Source organism: Ischnura elegans, chromosome 2 (assembly GCF_921293095.1).
Source record: "Ischnura elegans chromosome 2, ioIscEleg1.1, whole genome shotgun sequence".
Classification (NCBI taxonomy): Eukaryota; Metazoa; Arthropoda; class Insecta; order Odonata; family Coenagrionidae; genus Ischnura; species Ischnura elegans.
The window spans coordinates 124,059,021-124,079,109 of NC_060247.1; the positions used below are offsets into that span (position 1 = coordinate 124,059,021).

Consider the following 20,089-nt stretch of genomic DNA (forward strand, 5'->3'; position numbering starts at 1 on the left):
TTCACTAATGAAGAAAAAGTGATACGAAATTCGAGACGCGATTGGAAGGTGGCGGAGCGTTGAAACAGGAGAAAATTGCAAGATGTAGAGAAATCAATTATAATGTGATTCGTTGAAAGGTTGTTTTATATTTAAGTAAAGCATTCCTAATTTCGGCAGAATGGCAAACCTCAATGATTTGCTTAGAAGGAACTGGTTTTTGGGAGGGGTATTATGTTGTATATTTTTAGCGGAAATTAACCCTGGACTAGGGGCCCGAGGAGGTAAAAGCTTGAACACTGAACTCGGTGTCTCAGATTGAATTAAATAATAATGCACCATTCATTGTTTTGTAGGTCCGTTAAAGCCTGAGATTACCGTTAAGTACTTCACGGTGTCGCTTATTTTTTTCATTAGCGGAATTTCACTACGAACTAATGAATTAACTAGTGCAGTCTATCAAGTGAAGTTGCACTGTTTTATCCAAATTTTTACTCTCTTGGTGGTACCAGTTTTGATGCAGATTTTTGTCAAGTGCCTATCGGTGTTTGATATCAATGAATGGATTTTAAAAGGGTAATTGAAGAACTAATGAATACATTGACAACCTGTTATGTTTTGTTCCCTTGTTTACTGATTATTTCATTTTAAGGTTGCTGACTGTCAGCTGTATGCCTCCTCCAGTTTCATCAGCTGTAATATTGACGAAAGCAGTTGGCGGTAATGAAGCAGCTGCTATATTTAATTCTGCATTAGGAAGTCTGCTGGGGGTCATAGTGACCCCATTAACTCTTCTCTACTTCGTATGTGTTAACTTCTTTACTCTCTTTCCCAATACTCGTAGTCATACCATTGTGGATGCTAGATGTAATAGTATTTTATTCCAATAGATAAGTCACTGCACATATATGTTTTTATGGGTCCATATTTTATTTTTATTAGTTACATTTATTCATGGATAAATGTAACTAAGTAATAAATATCTACTTAACATGAAAACTACCAAAATTTACTTCAGTGCTATTTGTCTAGTTGCCACACATATGCCCACCTCGATAGTTTTTATTGATGAAGTTTAAGTTCTAACACCGTGGAGATAAATGACAATAAGATATGAAAATGGAAGAAATTTATTAAATACAAATATACTCATGAATATAAACATAAAAATGAAAGTCTTGGTAAGGCATGGCCGCTTAATTCATTTGCCTCTTTGGCTTCCTTCCTGAAATTAAAAGGAAAACACTTTACATACTTATATCTAATAAAATTTTATGTCAAAATTTGTCTGAATTTAATTTTAGAGACGTTCAGTACTTACCCCCAGCAGCCACGACGCAAACTGCACCCCATCGTGATAACATTACGTCATAATATGCTATTCATCCAATTTGAGGTCAGTTTTAATAGAATACCGAAGGTCTTTAGTCGTTGATATGCTCTTAACAGAGTAAAAATAAATATATGCCTTTTTTCAACTCTCTCGTGCTTCGCAAGGAGTAGATTGCGAGTCGTCGGAATCAATCGTGGAAAGTTGATTCTTCACGAACCACACAGATTTCAGCATAATCGACAATAACACTTCACCCGCTAGAAAAATTCCCGCCTAACTACCTAATTTTGATGCAATTGATGTTACGTTCACTTCTTCACGTTCTTGGCGTCGATCTTACATCGACGCATCCATCATACATCGTAGAATTCAGAGGATGAGATCACGTAACCAATTAATGGTACAACACCAATGCTGTCCAACAAAGATAGCTGAGTATCGGCGGAAGTTGTTCTTTTGACCATACTTTACCAAAATAATAAGCAAGCTGGAGCTATGCATTGCCGCAGTAATGTCAACATAAATTTTTTTATATAATTTACGCATTCATTTTCTCATGGAAATGATAGTTGATTGTAATATGAAATAATACAAGAAATACTTTCTCCCGTCAATGACTAGTGAAAGTCCAGCCTTGTCACAGTGCAGTTTGAGCCATAGTACAGTTCCAGTCATGTTATCTAGCCCTGTCACAGAGGAGTTTGAGCCATAGTACAGTTCCAGTCATGTTACCCAGCCCAGTCCAGTTTGAGCCATAGTACAGCTCCCAATCCCAATAACATATTGCTTGATACATATGCTTCTGGCTCTTAATATTTCCTAACTATTTGGCCATGAAATAGCTAGTTCTATGATGCCTGACAGTTTTAAAAGAGTGGATTTTTATGTGCCCTGATATATTATACTGTGAATATAGTCAAGTATCTATCATGGATAGCTTTTTTATTATTATTATTATTTATTTATTGACGGGCATGCTGCCCTCTAACATGGAATACATGGACACAGAAAGATAATACGTAAGGAAATGAAGGATACATAAGGAAAAATAGCCTTACAGAAAAAATCATTTATCAGTAAAAATATAAAATAAGTAATCATAAAAAATCAAACTGGGTAATCATTGAAAAATCAAAGTAGGAATCCTTGAACAATCAAAATAGGTAATCATTAAAATAGGTTAAAATCAGATGATACATAAAGTCTTTGTGGATATTTCAATATATACATTAATCTGAATACATAATTAATTATTCAAATAAATGTTTCACCAGTCCATTAGGTGTAATACTGTCCTTTAATACTGTGAAATATTTTTGAAAGTGTTTTTATCCTATAAATTAATTTTTAACAATGTGGTGAATAAATTTTTTGATTAATGTGGTTGTGCATATCACTTCATATCTTGTTAATTTAACTATTTCTTTATAAGCTGGACGTTAATTAAAAAATAGACCTTTCTCTGTACTGTTCCTTGTAGCCGACTATACTAAGATAAAGCTCTTTTCATGGAAAACTACACTGTGTTGTGCTTATAATGATTTATTGATTGTTTTTCATTACTTTTATTCAGAATATCTTCTTTAAAGTTATACTAATAGCAATCTACATGGAGTACAGAACAGTTTTGTAAATCTGGAAGTGTAAACTACAGAAGTATATATTTTATGGAAGGCTTAGTAAAATTTTTCATTTTTGGATTTTTCCAAGGTCTTCTGAAAAAAGAATTTATTTCTAGAATAAAAATGAAGTTGCGGGTGATTCTCTGTGATGCCAAAAACAACATGTTTAGTCCATGGCCTTATCCCACCTTTCTGCCAGACAAACAGAGGTGGGAGAAAGTAACTTTTTTCAAGTACTGAACTTACAAGCACTGATCAAAATTGGCTCGCACTATATATCAGTGGGTCTGGTTTAAATGACACGAGGGTGAAACATGAATTGTAATCAGTATAACTTTATCAATAGAAAAATATTTTCTTCTTAAAAATGGGGTTTATTGCAAAAATTTTTACATGCCCTCAGAGTAAAGGAATTTCATTGGAAGCTTGCTGTCAGACAGTTCAACCATGGAAGGAGGAGGAGCTCCGCCAAAAACTCCTGCCACATTTTTATATTTTTCTGTACTTATTCGTTTTATCTTTTAGAATCTGAATTAACTATGATGTTCTTTCTCTGATGAGTAATAAAATTGTGTTCGACGTGGTCATTAAATTGCTGAGACCTCCATTGTCATTTTCTTCATACACGAAAGTGCAGTATGTAAACAGTCTTTGATAATAACAATTCCAAAAATACTTAACATTGCTTATTAGATAATCTATTATAACTACATTATGCGAAAAATCGCATAATATGCTCAGCAGTCCATACCACCTTGTCCGGTATAGTCCACAAATTTCCACAGGGATGAATGACGCCTCGGTAGCTTAACTGGCTAAAGCACTCGGCCGGAAATCGAGGGATCGGGGTTCGAATCCCGGTCAAGGCGAATGATTTTTTCTCTGTGGATTTTTCGCACAATTGTGCATTGCGGGTGACTCCCGTAAAAGTTATCACGGTGACTAGTCCCGGTATACTTAAATTCGTAACTACATTATGTTTTCACATGGTGTTGTACCATGGAAAAGGGGCATGATTGCTTACTGATGAAAGAAATAACGGGAGAGATACCCCCACTGCTCTTCCAGGGTTCCTCTCTGGTGACTGACTTTGGAGAGAATCAAAGAAAGGATCTTTGGGTGAACTGTGAAATATAGGTACATGGCTTCCTCTTTAGAGAAGGGCAAATAGAGGACTGAGTAAATGTTGGGCTAACAATTGACCACCCAATGCAAGTAGAGTAGAAAAATTATTAATGCCTCCCTGTCAAACTGGTGAAGTAGCTGCCCTTGGATGCTAACTTACTTTTTCGACTGCCAAATTTACATTAAAGTCTTTTTCGAGTGGAATGATAGATAAAAGTATATATATGTTTAAAATGTAATGTATTGGAGAAGAGTTGGTGATGGCTAATGAAACGCATAGCTTTATGTTCAATTGTATTGAGTTGTTATATTTGATTTTTTTATAAAGCTATTGATGATACTCAGCGTAGATGCTTTTGACGTGCTGGTGAAAAATGCTTTGAGGATAATATCCTTGTAGGCTGGCATAGGTTAGAGCTTGAGATGTCGTCGGGGTTGCATTCACAACAGGATACATTTGTTTTGTGCATTATGTATTTAACACTAGAACCGCGGAGGGGGTCAAATTGACCCCTTATGATTTTCAACATGTATATTTCACACTTAATTTATTTTTCAAAAACCTGATATTTTCTGACTTTTAATTAATTGTAAAAAGGCGTATTCGTGCGAAATTCCGACGCTATAGGACTATTTTTGTGAACACTAGACAACAATATACCTAGAACCGCGGTAGGGGTCATTTTGACCCCTGCTCTGTGATCGATCCCGAACTTCATATTTTCGCAGAAGAAATTCACCGCAAGCGTAATTTTCGAAGGTCGAATGTGTGTGAATGGCATGGATCACCTCTGTCGTTTCTTATTAGGCCGCAGATAAAGGCATCCCGCCCAGCGGACGTCTGAAAGAATGTGAGAGTCGAGCCGCGTAGAAATGGACCTACGCGAAAATTTCCGGGGACACCCCTTTCCTCGGCTACCCCCACTCCAGGCTCCTTCCTTCCTCTACTGTGTCTCCCCTACCAGTGTGGCGTCATTGTAGTTGCCATCTCTATTACATGAATAACAATGTATTACTTCGCAATTCACCCGAATTCATCAGTTTGCGCGGCAGTGCTATATTGCGTGAAGCGAGAAGTCGGATGAGTCGAGGGGGTGAGGGGGAGTGCGCCTCGTATTGGTTTTCACAGAACGAGCACGTCGTGAAGAAAGTGGGGACAAGGACTGGCCGGTATCTATGGATGAACTGGAAGCTTTCATTGCAGTATTGTATGCACGTGGTTGGTACGGAGCAAGGAACTTGGAGCTTGACTTTTTGTGGTCCAAAGAATGGGACCCACCCTTCTTCTCACAAACAATGAGTCGCGATCGTTTCCGCAAAATATTGCGGTACTTGAGGTTTGATTTGAGAACGGAGAGAAGTCAACGGCTGCATACTGACAAATTTGCACTTTGCTCTCACCTTTGGGACTCTTTTATCATGAATTGCAACTCTTTGTAAAAACCAGGGCCTGAACTCACGGTTGACGAGCAGCTTTTTCTGTCAAAGAAAAGATGCCCTTTTACACAATATATGCCCAACAAGCCTGACTAATTCGGCATAAAATTCTGGATGCTCTGCGATGCTAAAACTAAATTTATGTGTAATGCCATGCCTTACCTAGATAAATCAGACGAGCGGGCACCAGATGTAAACATAGGTGAGCATGTCGTTCTGAAGTTGTCTGAATCATGCATGAAAAAAGGAAGAAATATCACTACTGATAATTATTTTACTACTGTGAAATTTGCAAGGGCTCTAAAAGCCCAACAAACAAGCTTAGTGGGTACTGTAAATAGGAAGAGAAGGGAAATACCTCATGAGGTAAAAGCAGCCAAAGGACATCGGTAGTCCACAGTATTTTTGAAAAACAATGGCGCCTCTCACAGTTTATCAGGGTAAAAGGGAGAAAAATGTGATTGTACTAAGCACTATGTATCCCAATATCACAGTGAGGGAAACTGAGAAAAGACTTCCTGAAACTATTGAGGTTTATAATAAAAATAAATCTGGTGTTGACTCTGTTGATCAAATGGCTAGGCTTTACTCTGTTCGTGCTGCCACGCGACGCTGGCCAGTACATGTTTTTACAACGTATTGGATATTGCTGCTATCAATGCTTACATTCTCTTCTCAGAATGCACGGGGGAAAAGATTTCACGTCACGAGTTTCTCAGAAAGCTGTCAGAGGAGCTTTCGGTGACAAATAAAATTGTAAGGGCTAGACCCAATTTACAAGCAAATTTGGATTTGGACCTGAAACTTCGAAGCTGGAAAATCGACGCAAATGTCAGTTACTTGTGGTATGCTCTGCGAAAAGCAAGAACAAGTCATCCTATCTCTGTATGGAATGTAAGAAAGTTGTCTGCGGTCCATGTACTTCGACAATGCAAGCAATATGTCTATCCTCTAAGCCAAAAGATAGAAATTAGTTTCGCAATGTGAAAATTGTACAAAAAAACCAAAGTAATCAATGTGGTTTACTTACCTTTTCTACACTAACCTTGTTCAGTTTTTCTCTTTTTACCCAACGAAACGAATTTATTCTACATTCTTCATTACTTTATGCTTCTCTGCACCAATAAAAGGGTTTCTTTTTCTTAAAAAAAGTTTACATTTTTCCCCCATCCTCAGCCGAACATACAGTAAAAATGTGAAAAAAGCATTATTTGTGCAAGGCGTGTAGCCTATCTAGCGCTTATACCGCCCATATATCATTCAAATTTCATTGTAAATCTCAGATAATTCATTTCACATAGTGCAGTGTCCAAAAGAAACCCAGAATACTAAAAATATGGCAAGAAAAGACGAGGAGTCAAAATGACCCCCTCCGCGGTTCTAGGTATACGAAAAAGTCAGCGGTTCTAGTGTTAATACACTGAAGGCACCTACTCCTTTTGGTATCCCTCTGGCATGCCATAACATACTTTGAAGAGTTAGTAGGAAAATTAATCAATTTTTTGTTATAACAATAATATATGAAGGCCAGAAAGATTTACACATTTTTGTAATTATAAGACTCAGTTCACTATGGGATATATGCATGAATATTCACCTATTACTTCAATGGGCAGTTATTTTTTATGTTAAAATTATGCTTGTAAAAATGGTCTCGTTTTTCTCATTTCATGGTAGCTGGGAATGTCAACTTTAGTCCCTTTGTCAAACTGCATATTCCAGCTGGCCATGACAGTCATAATACCTCTGGCTCTTGGACAGTCTGCAAGGCATGTAGAATTTCGTGGAATTCGAAAAATTCATCGATACAGTGGCATGATTGGCCAGATCTCACTTTTATTCATTATTTATTCTACATTTTGTGATACATTCGCTGCCAGAGAGGAATCTGGAATGAGTGCTCACCATGTTCTTTCAACTATAGTCCTAGGTGAGTATTCAACATCCTACTTTTTACTTGTATGATTGTTCTGATAGAGCTGATAAATAAGGGTCTTCATTCCATTTCATTTTTCCTCTAACAAGAATGAGAGATTAGGTGGTATGTATTAATTTTTCTCATTTTAGACTTTGCTGTTCTCACTAAGCAAGCGAAGTCTATTAGGTCAGGTTAAAGTACAGTTGAGCTCCCTGAATCTGGAATTCCGAAATCCAGGGACACCTATAATTTGGCAGTATTTATTAGGCGTTCTTTGCGGGAAACACTACTGTTGCTGAATTATATCATTTGTCTTCCCCTGCTGAAACTGTTTCATACTCTGCAAATCTGAAATTCTCAAATTCACTCTGAAACTGTTTGCATCTTATCTAATTCCCCCGTAAAAAACATTGCAGACCCCCTATTTATGCCACCACAGCACCCAAAATCCAGCAAACTCCCATATCTGGCATCGTGCAAGTCCTAACGGTGTTAAAATTTGAGTGCTTAACTGTAATAAGACCTGGACAAACTTGGGGAACTTTGGGGATACAAATAAGCTTGAACCGGGGGTGTGTTGAAATGATATTTTTTGCATTGAAGCTCAGCAGAGCACCGAATATCCATTCGCTAATAATTAGTACCTCATCTCCTCCTATCCTTTCTGTTCCTTCCTTCCCTTTCCCCAACCGCTGGCGCTTCGTGCTTTCAAATAACAATAAATCTTTATTGATGTCTTCAAACGAGACAAATCGCCGTTGACGGCACGGCACTGTCGACGGATGCCGATGGTCACCGTCATAATGGTATGCCGTCTATGGTGTGAAATGCAGGCAGTGCTACATTCAGGCCGCTTTCTTACGATAGGACTTTTTGCCAGCCACCGTTCACCGCATGACGGCACGAAATTCAGGCAGCATTCAGATGAGACGACTCGCTCGCCACGCCATGTGCCGTGGCATGAACGGCAGTCAGCAGAAAGTTGTCTTGTCTGAAAGCCGCCTTCCGTTCCCACCCAGCGGCCGTGTTTAAGTCAACAAAATTGTTGAGTTATATCCACACTGAAGTTTTTCCTGCAACAAGTTATCCAATTATACTGTTTACTGTGTCACGGTGAGTCACCGGAATTACTCCTCGGCATTGACGCGAGCCGGGCATGTGAGCTTTACGCTCTTTTGCGGCCACGTTGAATTTTTTTCAGGTTTTTATTGATTCACAATATCTAATTCTTCAGGAGAGAAAGCACATCATTCTAGACATTACCGATAATTTCAGGATTGATAAATATAAGGCAAAGAGAGAGGTCTTGATTAATTTAACGGCAAATTCCGGCGGAGACATCACTACAGTGCGCAATATTATGCGAATGCAATACGAGCAAGACAAAACAAGTCAATTGACCTTGGAATCGTAAAGAGATAGATCGAATGAACGTGAGCAGTGTTAAAAAATCAAGGCTTCGGCTTTAATAGATTATGACTTATTAGATGTAATTTTTTTGTTAATTCACCTGAAATTGCAAAAAACACAAAATTTAATTTTTACACACTGATTTTGCATTATATCATCTTGTGAATTTTTTACGTATCTCTACAAATAATTCAAGAGGATTGTTTTTTAAGTTTCAAGTTTCCTGTCCTCTTGAAGACTTTTTGATAGACAAAATTTGATTGAATGCACTATAATTTAACTGCAAACCATTTATGAAATTGATGGTGTTCATTAATGTATTTTTTTTTAGTTGTAGCTGTACAGATATTTCTGCTATATCTTGCATTTGCTGTTGCTTCGAGACTGAAAGAGTGGTTTACTCCTCCTGATGTGGTCACCATATTATTCTGCTCAACTCATAAATCCCTGACATTAGGTAAGTGGTCCACTTGTTATATTTTTCGAATCACCTTTAATAAATATGTAATAATAAGGCATACTTTCAACCAAATTAGGTGTCACTTGATGAATTTTATACTTATGATAATACTTTTCGTGATTAAAAAAATTTTTTTTTTAAGTCCGAAGAGGCAAATTTTGATATTTAGATTGTGGGCTCAAAATTGGTGTAAAATAAACAAAACCTATGACCTATACTGAGGTATGTGCCAAATTTCATCAAAATCTTAGAAGTAATACTGTCAAAAATTAAGAGGTCAAAAGTGACTCATGATATAAGGAACAGTCTATTTAAGTTGAAAAATATATTGTGCAGCAATTTGGTCTGCATGCTTCATTCTTTTATTAGCATGGGTGTACCCCCCCCCCCCCCACCCCCTGTGGAAGCAAAAGAAAATCTATTTCAAATGAGTCCAAGAAGAGTGATATTATAGAATGAAACATGTAATTAAAATAAAAGTATCCTGGTCAAGGCCATTGATTTTGTCTATGTAGGCTTTTCGCACAATTTGTGCATTGCGGTGACTCTGTAAAGATATCACTGTGGCTAGTTCCAGTATTCTTAAATTAAAATATTTTATTTTTGAGCGAATAATTTTAGAAACTAATAAAGCGCTTTTATAATTTTCTTGAAATTTTGGTTTCCTTAATCTTTTATTTGTTACAACTGAATGACCATGGCTTGCCCCCCACTAGTATTGGTCCTGGCTAAGCCCTTGTTGATTAGCCATTACTTGTGCTCAAGCCAGTTCATGTACTCATATACCACTGTAAGGGTGAAAAAAGACAATATTTTTATGACCATACATATAGAAAATTGCTCAATTTGTTTTGGTTAATCTATGAAATTTAAATCAAACATACCTTATTGTGCAAATAAATATGTATGCACTCACTGAAGTGTTACTAAAAAGCAATCAATACTAGACTGATTAATGACTTAATTTCAAATAATCATCTTATAATCTAATGTCACCAAAGTTAAGTGTTGCACAATTGAACATAAAGCTATGCATTTCGTTAGCCATCACCAACTCCTTTAAATAATGCAATGCCATGCCAATTACATGTGGGCCTGTGAATTTTACCAAATATGCCATCTTCAATGATTCATTAAGTAAACTTTAATAGGAATAGTATTTTCATGGTATGTTGAAATTTTCATTCCTTGCTTTGTTTAAGTGCTTTTGAAATAGACCCTGGATACCTCACAGAATACTTTTTTTGTGTATATTTAATTGATATTATATGCATATGCCATACCTTGAATTACCATCATATTCCTTTTAAAGAGTATTCATTCGGTTAATTCCAGAAATGCATTGTCTGCATTAGAGGACAATATGTACAGGTTTGTGTCCTCTTGATTTTATTCTCAGCCAGAAAAATTCTGGAACCTGTATAAAAGAAAACAATTTTTGAGTGTGAAGTGAAGAAGTAATTAGATTACTAAGATAGTTGTTAAGTGGAAGTGTAAAGGGACAAAAATATGAATTGATGTGATGACTCACAATTTTCTGGATACAGCACCTTCTATGTGTCAAGTAGGAGTAGTTGGCACAATGTAACTGGTAATCGCTTGGGGAGTTGAAAGGTGAGTGTGAAGATAGTAGTGGTTGAGGGAAGCATATATGTGGGGCTAAAAAGAAAAAGGTAAAACGGGGAGAGAAAAGGAGAATGCAACACCATGTCAAATTCAAGGCCTTTCCTCATGAAGGTATAGTCCAGGCTAATTTCCTATCAGAGTTGAATTGTAGGTTTGGGTGGCAACTGAGTTCTCATAATTAGCCTTCAAAATTACTTTTTCTATGGAGCTAAGAATTAAAAAAAGTCCCTGGAAATGCAGGTTTGAGAAAGATTATTTTTACCAAGGTTATTTTTAATTTTCAGGAAGGTATATTTATAAATTCTTGAATGATACATTTACACATTACCGGGTGATAAGTTATTGAAGGAGAGGTTAATTATAAGTCGTTTTAGAAGGAAGGGGAGAAGGGTGTGGGAAATATTTCGAAAATGGGTAGTTGATTTGATAATCCTCGTTGGGCGGAGAGTAATGAGCCTATATCTTCAATGCTAACTTTAAGAAACCTCAAACCTGGAATTGGTCTATTCTTTGTGTCCTCTATTAGGAGTTATGTGGAATCACAGCAAGTTTAGTTACCGGGGCGGGATTACAAAATGGTCATCGATCACTTAAATTGATTTGAGGAAGCTATCTCTCACTTATCTCATGGCAACTTTTTCACGCATACCTAGTTAGTTTAAATTTCACATGTTAGTTAAAAATGAGACTACTTATGATTTTTTTAATAAGTAAATTGCAAAGCTGTTTGTATCAATAGCACTGCTACCATAAAATTATTTATGAATTCTTATTAAGGATATTGATGGCTAAGTTCTAACAACACGTAACTCAAAAATAGCAACTTTTCAGGAGAGCAGAAAAATGATTACCATATTCCTCTGAATATGGTCCCCCCCGGCTTGAGTTTCGGGAAAAAATTAAAAATGGGTTTGTTTATAGTTCCCCCTTAACTTTTATCACGAGCATTTTAGGAAGAAAAAAAGGGACAGACAAATACGGTAATTTCTTTTACTTGCACACTGAAATTAAAAACAAAAAGTTCATGAAACTGAGAAAGAAGCATTCATTTGCAAATAAAGAGTTGTTCTTTGCTTGTATTTTATTTTTTTAATGTTATTAACTGTCAATGGGGATATAATTTGACTTGGAGAATCAATTTTGTGTGGAGAACTTACATTTGAGCCCATCTGGTTTATTGAAAATTGAAAGTTAGGGTACAAAAAATGTTTTGGTTCCTGATAGCTAGGGGCTTGATTTTAGCTCCTATTCTCTTGTTGGTGTTGCTAAAATACCCTCAATTTAAAACATTAATAAATTACCACAGAAAAAAGTCATTGTGGTCAAATATTTATTAATGTCAATTAACTAACGTTTGAGCGACCTTGCTTGCAGACTGCCTGTAGTAAATATGTACTCTCAAAATATCATTCAGCATTTTAAATAATGTAGCATTTTATTCATAAATGAAGCAATGCACGGTTTACATTTGGTAATAAAGGACGAATAGTTGCAGCTAATGCTTAATTTCATACGCTTTGGATTGAAACAACATGAATATACCGTATGTTGTAAAATTAGGGAAATTATTAGTTATAAACATTTTTCCTTAACGTTCTGATTTGCTCTCAAATATCCTTATGTGTTGTATGTTATATACTATTGTAATGTTATATAGTATTCAAATAGGGCTCACAGTCATGGTTGGAAAAGTCTTATATTTATGCCCACTATATGGAAAACAATGTGTGACATACAAGAATTATATAATCTGCCTGTATTTGCCAGGAGATGAAAACATTTCTGGCAGTAAATTCTTGATGCTCAATCTCTGAATGAACAAAAATTACATTTTTTCCCTGGAAAGGCAGTCTTCGTCAATTTTTTTACTTCCTTTTCTGCAAAGCTTTCAATTACATTAATACAAGAATTTGGAATCCATACTAGATAAAATCAAGTACTAAGGCCATGTAATTAATGGGTCATGAGTGGCGAAATAAAAATAATGGTAGACTCCTGGGAGGCTGAAAGAGTCTAATTGGTGAGAAAGGAAGCGGGATCAAAAATACTTCTATTTTTGTTATATAAGTTTATATTTTCTTTTGAAGTTAATGATTTATGGTCTTGGTAACATGAACCCTGCTCGAGCCATGATCTGGGGTTTGTTGATGAGAGGAGAAAAGTGTGGGCTGATGGGAGGGGTGTGGAGGATTTTGGGAAATTGTGAATTAGTCTCTATTCCATAGCACTCACCTTCTCCCCGTGGCAGTTATATTTCTCAGGGAAGATTCACAATGTGCCTGTTTTAATTAGGCACAAGACTTTAGGATTTTTAATCAACTTCCTGACCTACGAGCTTAAGTAATAAACTAGAATAACATAATCAACCAGAGGGAATATGTATCAAAATTTTTAGCATGCACTTGTCTTTTCAGGGGTTCCAATGCTTAGGGTTCTGTTTGGCGGATATTCTCACCTAGCACAGATTTCACTTCCTCTGCTTGTCTATCATCCCACTCAAATACTGCTTGGAGGCATGTTAGCATCACAGCTGGGCCCCTGGCTGCGTTACACTCGCTCAAGGTAAACTTTGGAAAATATAAGAGATTTTTAAGTCAATTATTTGAACATATCCAGTGAATTTTACTTTGAATATAAGTGAAGTGATTTAAAAATATTTAGATGATAAATGTTTTGTTTGTGATGAGAAATATTGTGTTAACAAATATTTCCTTAAATTACATGCTGACTAACAGAAGAGCAAGAGGGGACACAATATGAATTGAAAGTATATTCAGTTAAAATATGACGGCTGTTGTATAAGTCTTCATTAAACAAATTCCTTTGCTTTACAGGTATCATCTCCCTCAGTGGGGTGTGTAAAAAGTATCTTGGAAAGTCTAGGTTCTTTTTACTTACCAAACTCACCTGAAGTCTCACCTTGAATGATGATGATGCAGTTGAAGAGTTTGATTAAGCTTTGGTTTCTAAACAGAATTTTTTTTTTTTTTTTTTTTTTGAAGGCCAGGCAACAATTTTTGCTTGGTCATCTTAAAGTCTTAAGTTATTTTTTTTTAACACTGTACAAAATGTGGTGGTCTGATATGGTACCTCTTTTCCACATCTTTTTCCTTTTTTCCTCAGTTCTTTTTTTTTATAATTTTTTCATGTTTTTAATTTAATTTTTTTCATGCATATTTTTTTTTTTCTTTTTTCATTATGACATCCATAGCAATAATCACAATAGCAATAGTATTAACAGGTGGCTCAGGACTAGAATTTTGTTGTTACCTTTACATTCCCCAAAGCCACTATTAACATGATCTCTTAAATTAACAATAAATTTTGTACACATTCAAGTATTCACTTCAATGTTATGACAAAAACAGACTATTAAGGCCACACACAATTCACACATATAAAGACAGCCAAAAAGTAAAATGAACAATAAAACAACTTTACCAATTGAACAGGTCACTGGACACAAATTTCTTTTGAGTCTCAACTCGTGATTTTCTTTTATAATTCTTTGATAGAATTTTTTACTATGAGGGATATATAAAAAATAGTTACATAGAATTGTATAGTATGCAAAATGAAGATTTTCATTTTATACAAAACTAAAGAAAATATAACTGAATAAAATTGATAAAGTAAAACAAATCCAGTGTACTTTCAATATGAGTTGTGTGCTTATGCTTAGTCATCTCTCTTTCCTTCAAGATGGAAAATGGAGTGCTAGTGGTTTTGTACAAATGCAAAAAAATAGTCTTGAGTACGTTCAAAAACCTAGACCAAAGACTGGAGACATAAGCAATAATTACTCATGTCAATGGCAATGCTTAGGCACCTCGTGATGCACTGATTATCAATGAAATGGTAACATCAGTAGCAGAGGTGAACAAGTCCAGTGGCACATTAAACAACTTGATGAAAAATAGGCAGGACAGAAGCAAAGTAGCTATCAGCCCTTAATCTTGTCTCAACCAGAATGTCTTGATCTAAAAGATGTGCATGACGAAAAAGGCCAAAGTTGTCGTGCTTAATTGCACGAGCACTAATGCTATCGCCTCCAGCTTCTATCTTCACCGTCTTCTTCCTCTTCTTCTTCCTCATCTGGCAACAGAACATCAACACCACCCTGAAGAACAGAGAAGAACATGTTGCAGAAATACATGCAAAAATATAATCTTCACTTCAGAGTGCAGTCTCATATAAAGACAAAATGTTTCAATTGCATATTCAGTCAACCCAACTAAATATGGTATCAGAAACTATGTTCCATTGATTGCAATGTGGTTTTATTGATTCTCCCATGGCATTCCCATGACTTGCTAAAGAACCACGCGAGATACTCATAGACCAAATCACTCTTGAAATTCATGGCGCCAATCCCACCTCACCTTTAATGGTTCTCTTGGCACAATGCCTTGCATACCTGGGTTAGATGCATTTCAGAGTTTCCACTAAACCTAATGGAATACAGGAGTACGGGAAGAAAAACCGGAGCCCACACATATTGCGGAGCAAATTCCAGAGACCTATATAGGACCTCAAGATGAACAAATCACCAGGAACGGACAACATCAACAGAAAAATTGTCAAGGCAATCGGATAGAAAACTAAGGATACCCTCTATGACGTAATAAAAGACAGCCACTAAATCAGAAGACTTCCAGAGGAATTTCAAACGATTTATAACAAAGAAAATGAGGACTTAGCAATGTGAGGATCATCAAACCTAGAGTATTATCACAAGCATCAAAAATACTTACGTGAATAATAGGCAAAAGAATGGAAAGAAAAATTGAAGATAACCTCTTGGAAAACCAGCTCAGATTTATAAAGAAGAGAGGAACCAGAGACCAATACCAAATTCATGTTTGTAGCTCAGATGTAACCATAAAGCTTTGTGTCAATCAATTACAGTTTTAAAACTGAAATGCTGTTAGATTAGCGTCGCATTAGGTCTCATTCTCTTTTGAACCTCATGTACTCACCACCAACCTCGTGAACCAAGTCTCAGTAGGTGACTCATTTAGAATTTGGCCTCCAGAAACTGGGAGAATTGAAGCTGGTAGATCGAAAAAGGTCAGTCGGTGAGACGGGGTAAGGATGAAACACGTTTCCATTGTTCCCATGTAACTTGGTATTTTCCTTCGAAGATAATAATTTATGGTCTGTGTGGTCTTGGAAAGGAAAAAAAACCTTAGAGGCATGGGCTGATGGAGGGCCAAGGGTAGTTTTGTCAAATATGTATATGCCGTGGCTATTATCTTATGGTGCTGAATTCCCCTGATTGTTGTTCAATCTGAAGAATTGCAATTGGGAAGATTCATGCTATGTTGTGCCTGTTGCATTTTGCCTTAACCTTTTCCCTACTATACACGTATATATACGTGTGGACGTTTCCTGACCCGGGAGACGTCGGCCGTATATTTACGTGTGAGATTTTCCTAGCCAGTAGAACGAAAGCCATATTTATACGTTTTCTAGCTCTCCCCCTTTTAGGAAGGTCGCAGGTTAACGTCGTCTTTGTCTCGGGACCCAACCCTGCGGGATTTAGGATTTACCCTCGGAATCCGGGAGCAGGTACCCGGACCCCTCATCTTTTATACCCCTCTTAGTGGTAAGGGACAGCAGTCATACGATTGTTTATCCAGCCAGGTTTCAAATTAAATATTTGTTCATTTCTCAAGAAAAATAAACTAAGAATTGGATTCATGGTCTTTTGAGCAGCATTTACAATTTTTAAACGAAATTCTACGATAAATATTTACTTATATATCGAGTTATGTATAAACATCAACATGGAAATTGTTGCTGCATTAAGTGCATTAATATTGGCCTTAGAACTTCGTTTAAAATTTGACAATGCTCAGAAAAAAATGAAGTATTCAATTCAAAGTCTGCAATTTATGTGCAAGCAACCATTATCCATTTGCTAAATACATATAAGCAATGCATAAGTTGACCGCGAACCAGTGCCGCAGGTATGGTCGTAAACCCGGAAAGGAGGGAGCACAACTACTCTCGGAGTCCGAGATAATGCGAAGTCCCTGCGTGGAGGGATCGAAAAAGGTTCCGCGAGACCCTTCTCAATGAATGCCCTCCAAAAATGCTCCGTACCACGAGAAAGAAGAGTCTCTTGGAGCTCAGTACAGCAGACATGCTAAGACGAAAACTCCGCCGTCTCGAAAGGGTTAACATTTTCCACGGCTGAAATTCTATTGCAATACTCCCACAAGAGCTTTTAAACAAAATTGTAAATGAGTACGACAAGAATCGCAGTACGAATAGAGGATCTGAACTCCTTCTACTCCCTCTTATGGGATGTTACTTTCACGAAAGCATTGATTTGAAATTTTGCATTTAGATTCAATTTCTTCCAGGATTTGGATCTGAAGGTGAAGAGCATTACATTTGGATATTTGGATTCGAGGTATCCGATCTGACCATCCCTAGAAAGCATCGAAGGTTAAAACTAAAAACTAAAACCTACTTAAGAAAGAGTATAATAGAAGAAGAATATGCAACCTTATCGAACACTATTAAGAAAAGAAGAACCACATGGACAAAGATATAGGTATGATGGATTCGTGAAGAATACAACTGAAGGAAACCTAGTGGGAAAAGCCCCAAGAAGAAGTTAATCAACTAGCATTAGATAGCAACAGACAGGGTGAGATGGAGGGCTGCAGTCCACCATTCTCAGGATTGAACGACCAATGACGATTCATAGGATTTAATGGTTTGAAGATCAATCCTAGCTTGAAACCAAAAAGGAAATGGGTTATTTTCAAGGAGTCAAACGATAAATCCTCATCAACTTCATGCAATGAGCTCACCTCTTCTTCTTCCTCCACGTCAGCATTCTCCTCTTCCTCCTCCTCTTCGCCTTCTTCACCATCGGCCACACCTCGGCCGACACCACTCTGTCTGCCAGGGCTGACCTCAGTGCCATTGCCTTCCCCTGTGCTATTGCCACCCTCTGACCACCACGTAAGAGAGAGAAGCCTATCTTGAAACACCCTGCCTTGCAATAAAGCCACTTCTGCCTCTTTTCTGGTCCTATAGTTAATCACTAGAGATGGAGTGCTCTCATCACTTGCATAATCCACCAATTCCCCAAATTGCTGGAATATATAAAACAAACAATAATTTAGTATACATGAAGAGTTATGGATCCAATGAACATGATGACAAGTAACCTGAGTTCATGACTCACTGACAGCAATTTTATTTTCTGTCAAGCATGTTATGCAATTATTGTAAGATAGCTAACTCCATTTGCACTGCTAATCATCAAGTCACAGCAAATGTTTCTCCTCTGTGGACATTTTGGTATATCATGACTTATAAATCCTTATCTTCAAGCTTGAAAACCTTTTCAGAGCTTAAAGGTAATACATTTAAAAAAATTAACGTAATGCCAAAAAATAACACTTAAATATACTTACTGCAAAGTGAGCTAGAACTTCCTGTTTTTCATCAGCCTCATGGCCTGAAACCAGAATCTTTGTTGGCCTGTGGTCCACGGAAGTATGAGCATGATGGAGATGGTGTTGACTACTTAAAACTAGATGACTATGGTGCCCTCTTCCCCTGTGAATGTAGAATAAGTAAAATTAATAAAAATACTGTTATTAAATTGTAAACAAGCTGCCATGTTGTTTATTTAAATGAATTAACATTAACAATAGTAGTGAGGAAGCAATAATGGGAGGCAATAATGGTAGTGAGGGACGCGAAAAGAAAAAGGGCAGTCGTGTATGGAGAGAAGGAAGAGATAGACGTGTTATAAAAGATCGGGAGAAAAATTAAAGTAGTGGTGTATTGAGAGACCGGAGGAAGAGATACGGCAGAACTCAAGATCGGCAGAAAGAAGAAAAGGATGCAGAGAAAAAGGAGGCGTCTACGAGAGAGAAAGAGACCGGAGGAAAGGGATACGGCAGAACTCAAGATCCCCACTGGTGCAGTTCATGGCAGTGGTTCAGTGAGTGGTAGTACGGATAGTACAAATGGGATTGTAATAGGCATGGCGGCTTGTTGATGTTGTTTTTGCTCACGAGTTTTAAATTATAAAATTTCTTTATAAAGTGTAACAAAATTATTTGTTAAGTAAGAGAAGGAAAGTAAATTAAAACGTTACAAAATTAAAATAATAACCGACTACCTGAATGCATAAGAAGTCAAATTGTTGCATAGAAAATAAGAAACAGGAGGTTACTACATTTGCAATACACTCATCAGTGAAAAAGAAAAATACAAAATTGGTACAATTGGTATTCTAGAGCAACTAACCAAAAAATATTAACTTGTGATCCTGGAGAAAAACCTAAAATTGGCAGTAATTGGAAATACAGAGAAAAATAGCTTAAAGAGGACTAGAGTTAATATGAAATTTGTCTTTTCTGGCTTAAATATGTTAGTCATGGCATGTGTAGGAAGTACATCACGTGTGGTTCATAGTTTAGCAAGAACACACAAAGATTATAATTCTAAACCTGGTAGAAAATTTTCCAGCACTATGGTTTCTTTCAAATAAGGTGTGTCACATTGTATTCAATCCATGTTCTTTTATGGAATAAATATTACACATCAAGGCATCCTTTGAGAATTCGTCAACAAGTAACAGCCAAAATAAGCTGTAAAATATTACTGTACGCCACAAAACTAGTTCTCTTTCTGATGTAGTTAAAAGGTTCTAGGTATTTCTTCCAATATTGCATTGAAACTTGTAATTACCGTCCTCGGAAGCCACCCCTTGAAACAGCAACCCTGGAGCGAATACTTCCTCGGCCTCTCGCCCGTATCAGACCAGTTCCTCTTCGTATTCCAGGTACCAAGGTTGCATGACTGCCGACTCCCAGGATACCCAATGAATGGGCTTCCATTTTCAATTCTGCCACTTTACGCTGAAGGTCTGATGTATCTCCTCCCTCTTGCTGTCTCGTATACAGATCCAGTTCTGCATCCAAAATTTCCTTTTGAGCCTAGAAGAAATATTTATAAACATAATAATAACTATAGGTTAATTATTTTTCAAACTCTCAAAAAGAATAAAGGTAAAAATCAAAGCTAACCACTGCTCTTACTCCAGAAAATAATTTTTATACTCATGTCAACTAGCTATACAGCTTTATAACTGGTAGGAAAAATGTAGAATATAAGTGCATCTAATAATCGTTCAAGAAAAA

The 20,089-nt window shown here is 36.7% G+C and overlaps 2 protein-coding genes across 3 annotated transcripts in view; one reads left to right on the forward strand and one right to left on the reverse strand.

Annotated features, from left to right (window-relative positions):
* The first annotated feature begins 8 nt into the window (after positions 1 to 8).
* Positions 9 to 14,261, forward strand: LOC124154589 (sodium/bile acid cotransporter 7-like). 2 transcript variants are annotated; one of them, XM_046528416.1, is made up of 7 exons: positions 9 to 263; positions 336 to 555; positions 632 to 782; positions 7,174 to 7,426; positions 9,156 to 9,281; positions 13,325 to 13,472; positions 13,646 to 14,261. In XM_046528416.1, exons 1-7 carry the CDS (start codon positions 161 to 163, stop codon positions 13,668 to 13,670), a joined length of 1,026 nt encoding a protein of 341 aa, XP_046384372.1. In that variant the 5' UTR covers positions 9 to 160; the 3' UTR covers positions 13,671 to 14,261. The 2 variants fall into 2 exon arrangements, with proteins under 2 accessions (XP_046384372.1, XP_046384371.1); XM_046528415.1 differs by having other exon boundaries at positions 13,745 to 14,261.
* LOC124154590 (RNA-binding protein 26) overlaps positions 14,081 to 20,089 on the reverse strand; it is a 59,463-nt gene continuing 53,454 nt past the window's right edge. The window contains exons 16-19 of the mRNA XM_046528417.1: positions 19,638 to 19,885; positions 18,350 to 18,494; positions 17,738 to 18,025; positions 14,081 to 15,030 (exon numbers count right to left, since the gene is read on the reverse strand). Coding sequence (XP_046384373.1) covers positions 14,953 to 15,030; positions 17,738 to 18,025; positions 18,350 to 18,494; positions 19,638 to 19,885 — 759 coding nt within the window. The 3' untranslated portion in view covers positions 14,081 to 14,952. The remainder of the gene's footprint in view (positions 15,031 to 17,737; positions 18,026 to 18,349; positions 18,495 to 19,637; positions 19,886 to 20,089) is intronic.

Coding starts and splice junctions, on each gene's coding strand:
- LOC124154589 (XM_046528415.1), top strand. CDS start 161: ATGGCAAACCTCAATGATTTGCTTAGAAGGAACTGGTTTTTGGGAGGG. Junction 7,427..9,155: donor TCTTTCAACTATAGTCCTAG/GTGAGTATTCAA, acceptor ATTTTTTTTTAG/TTGTAGCTGTACAGATATTT. Junction 9,282..13,324: donor TCATAAATCCCTGACATTAG/GTAAGTGGTCCA, acceptor TTGTCTTTTCAG/GGGTTCCAATGCTTAGGGTT.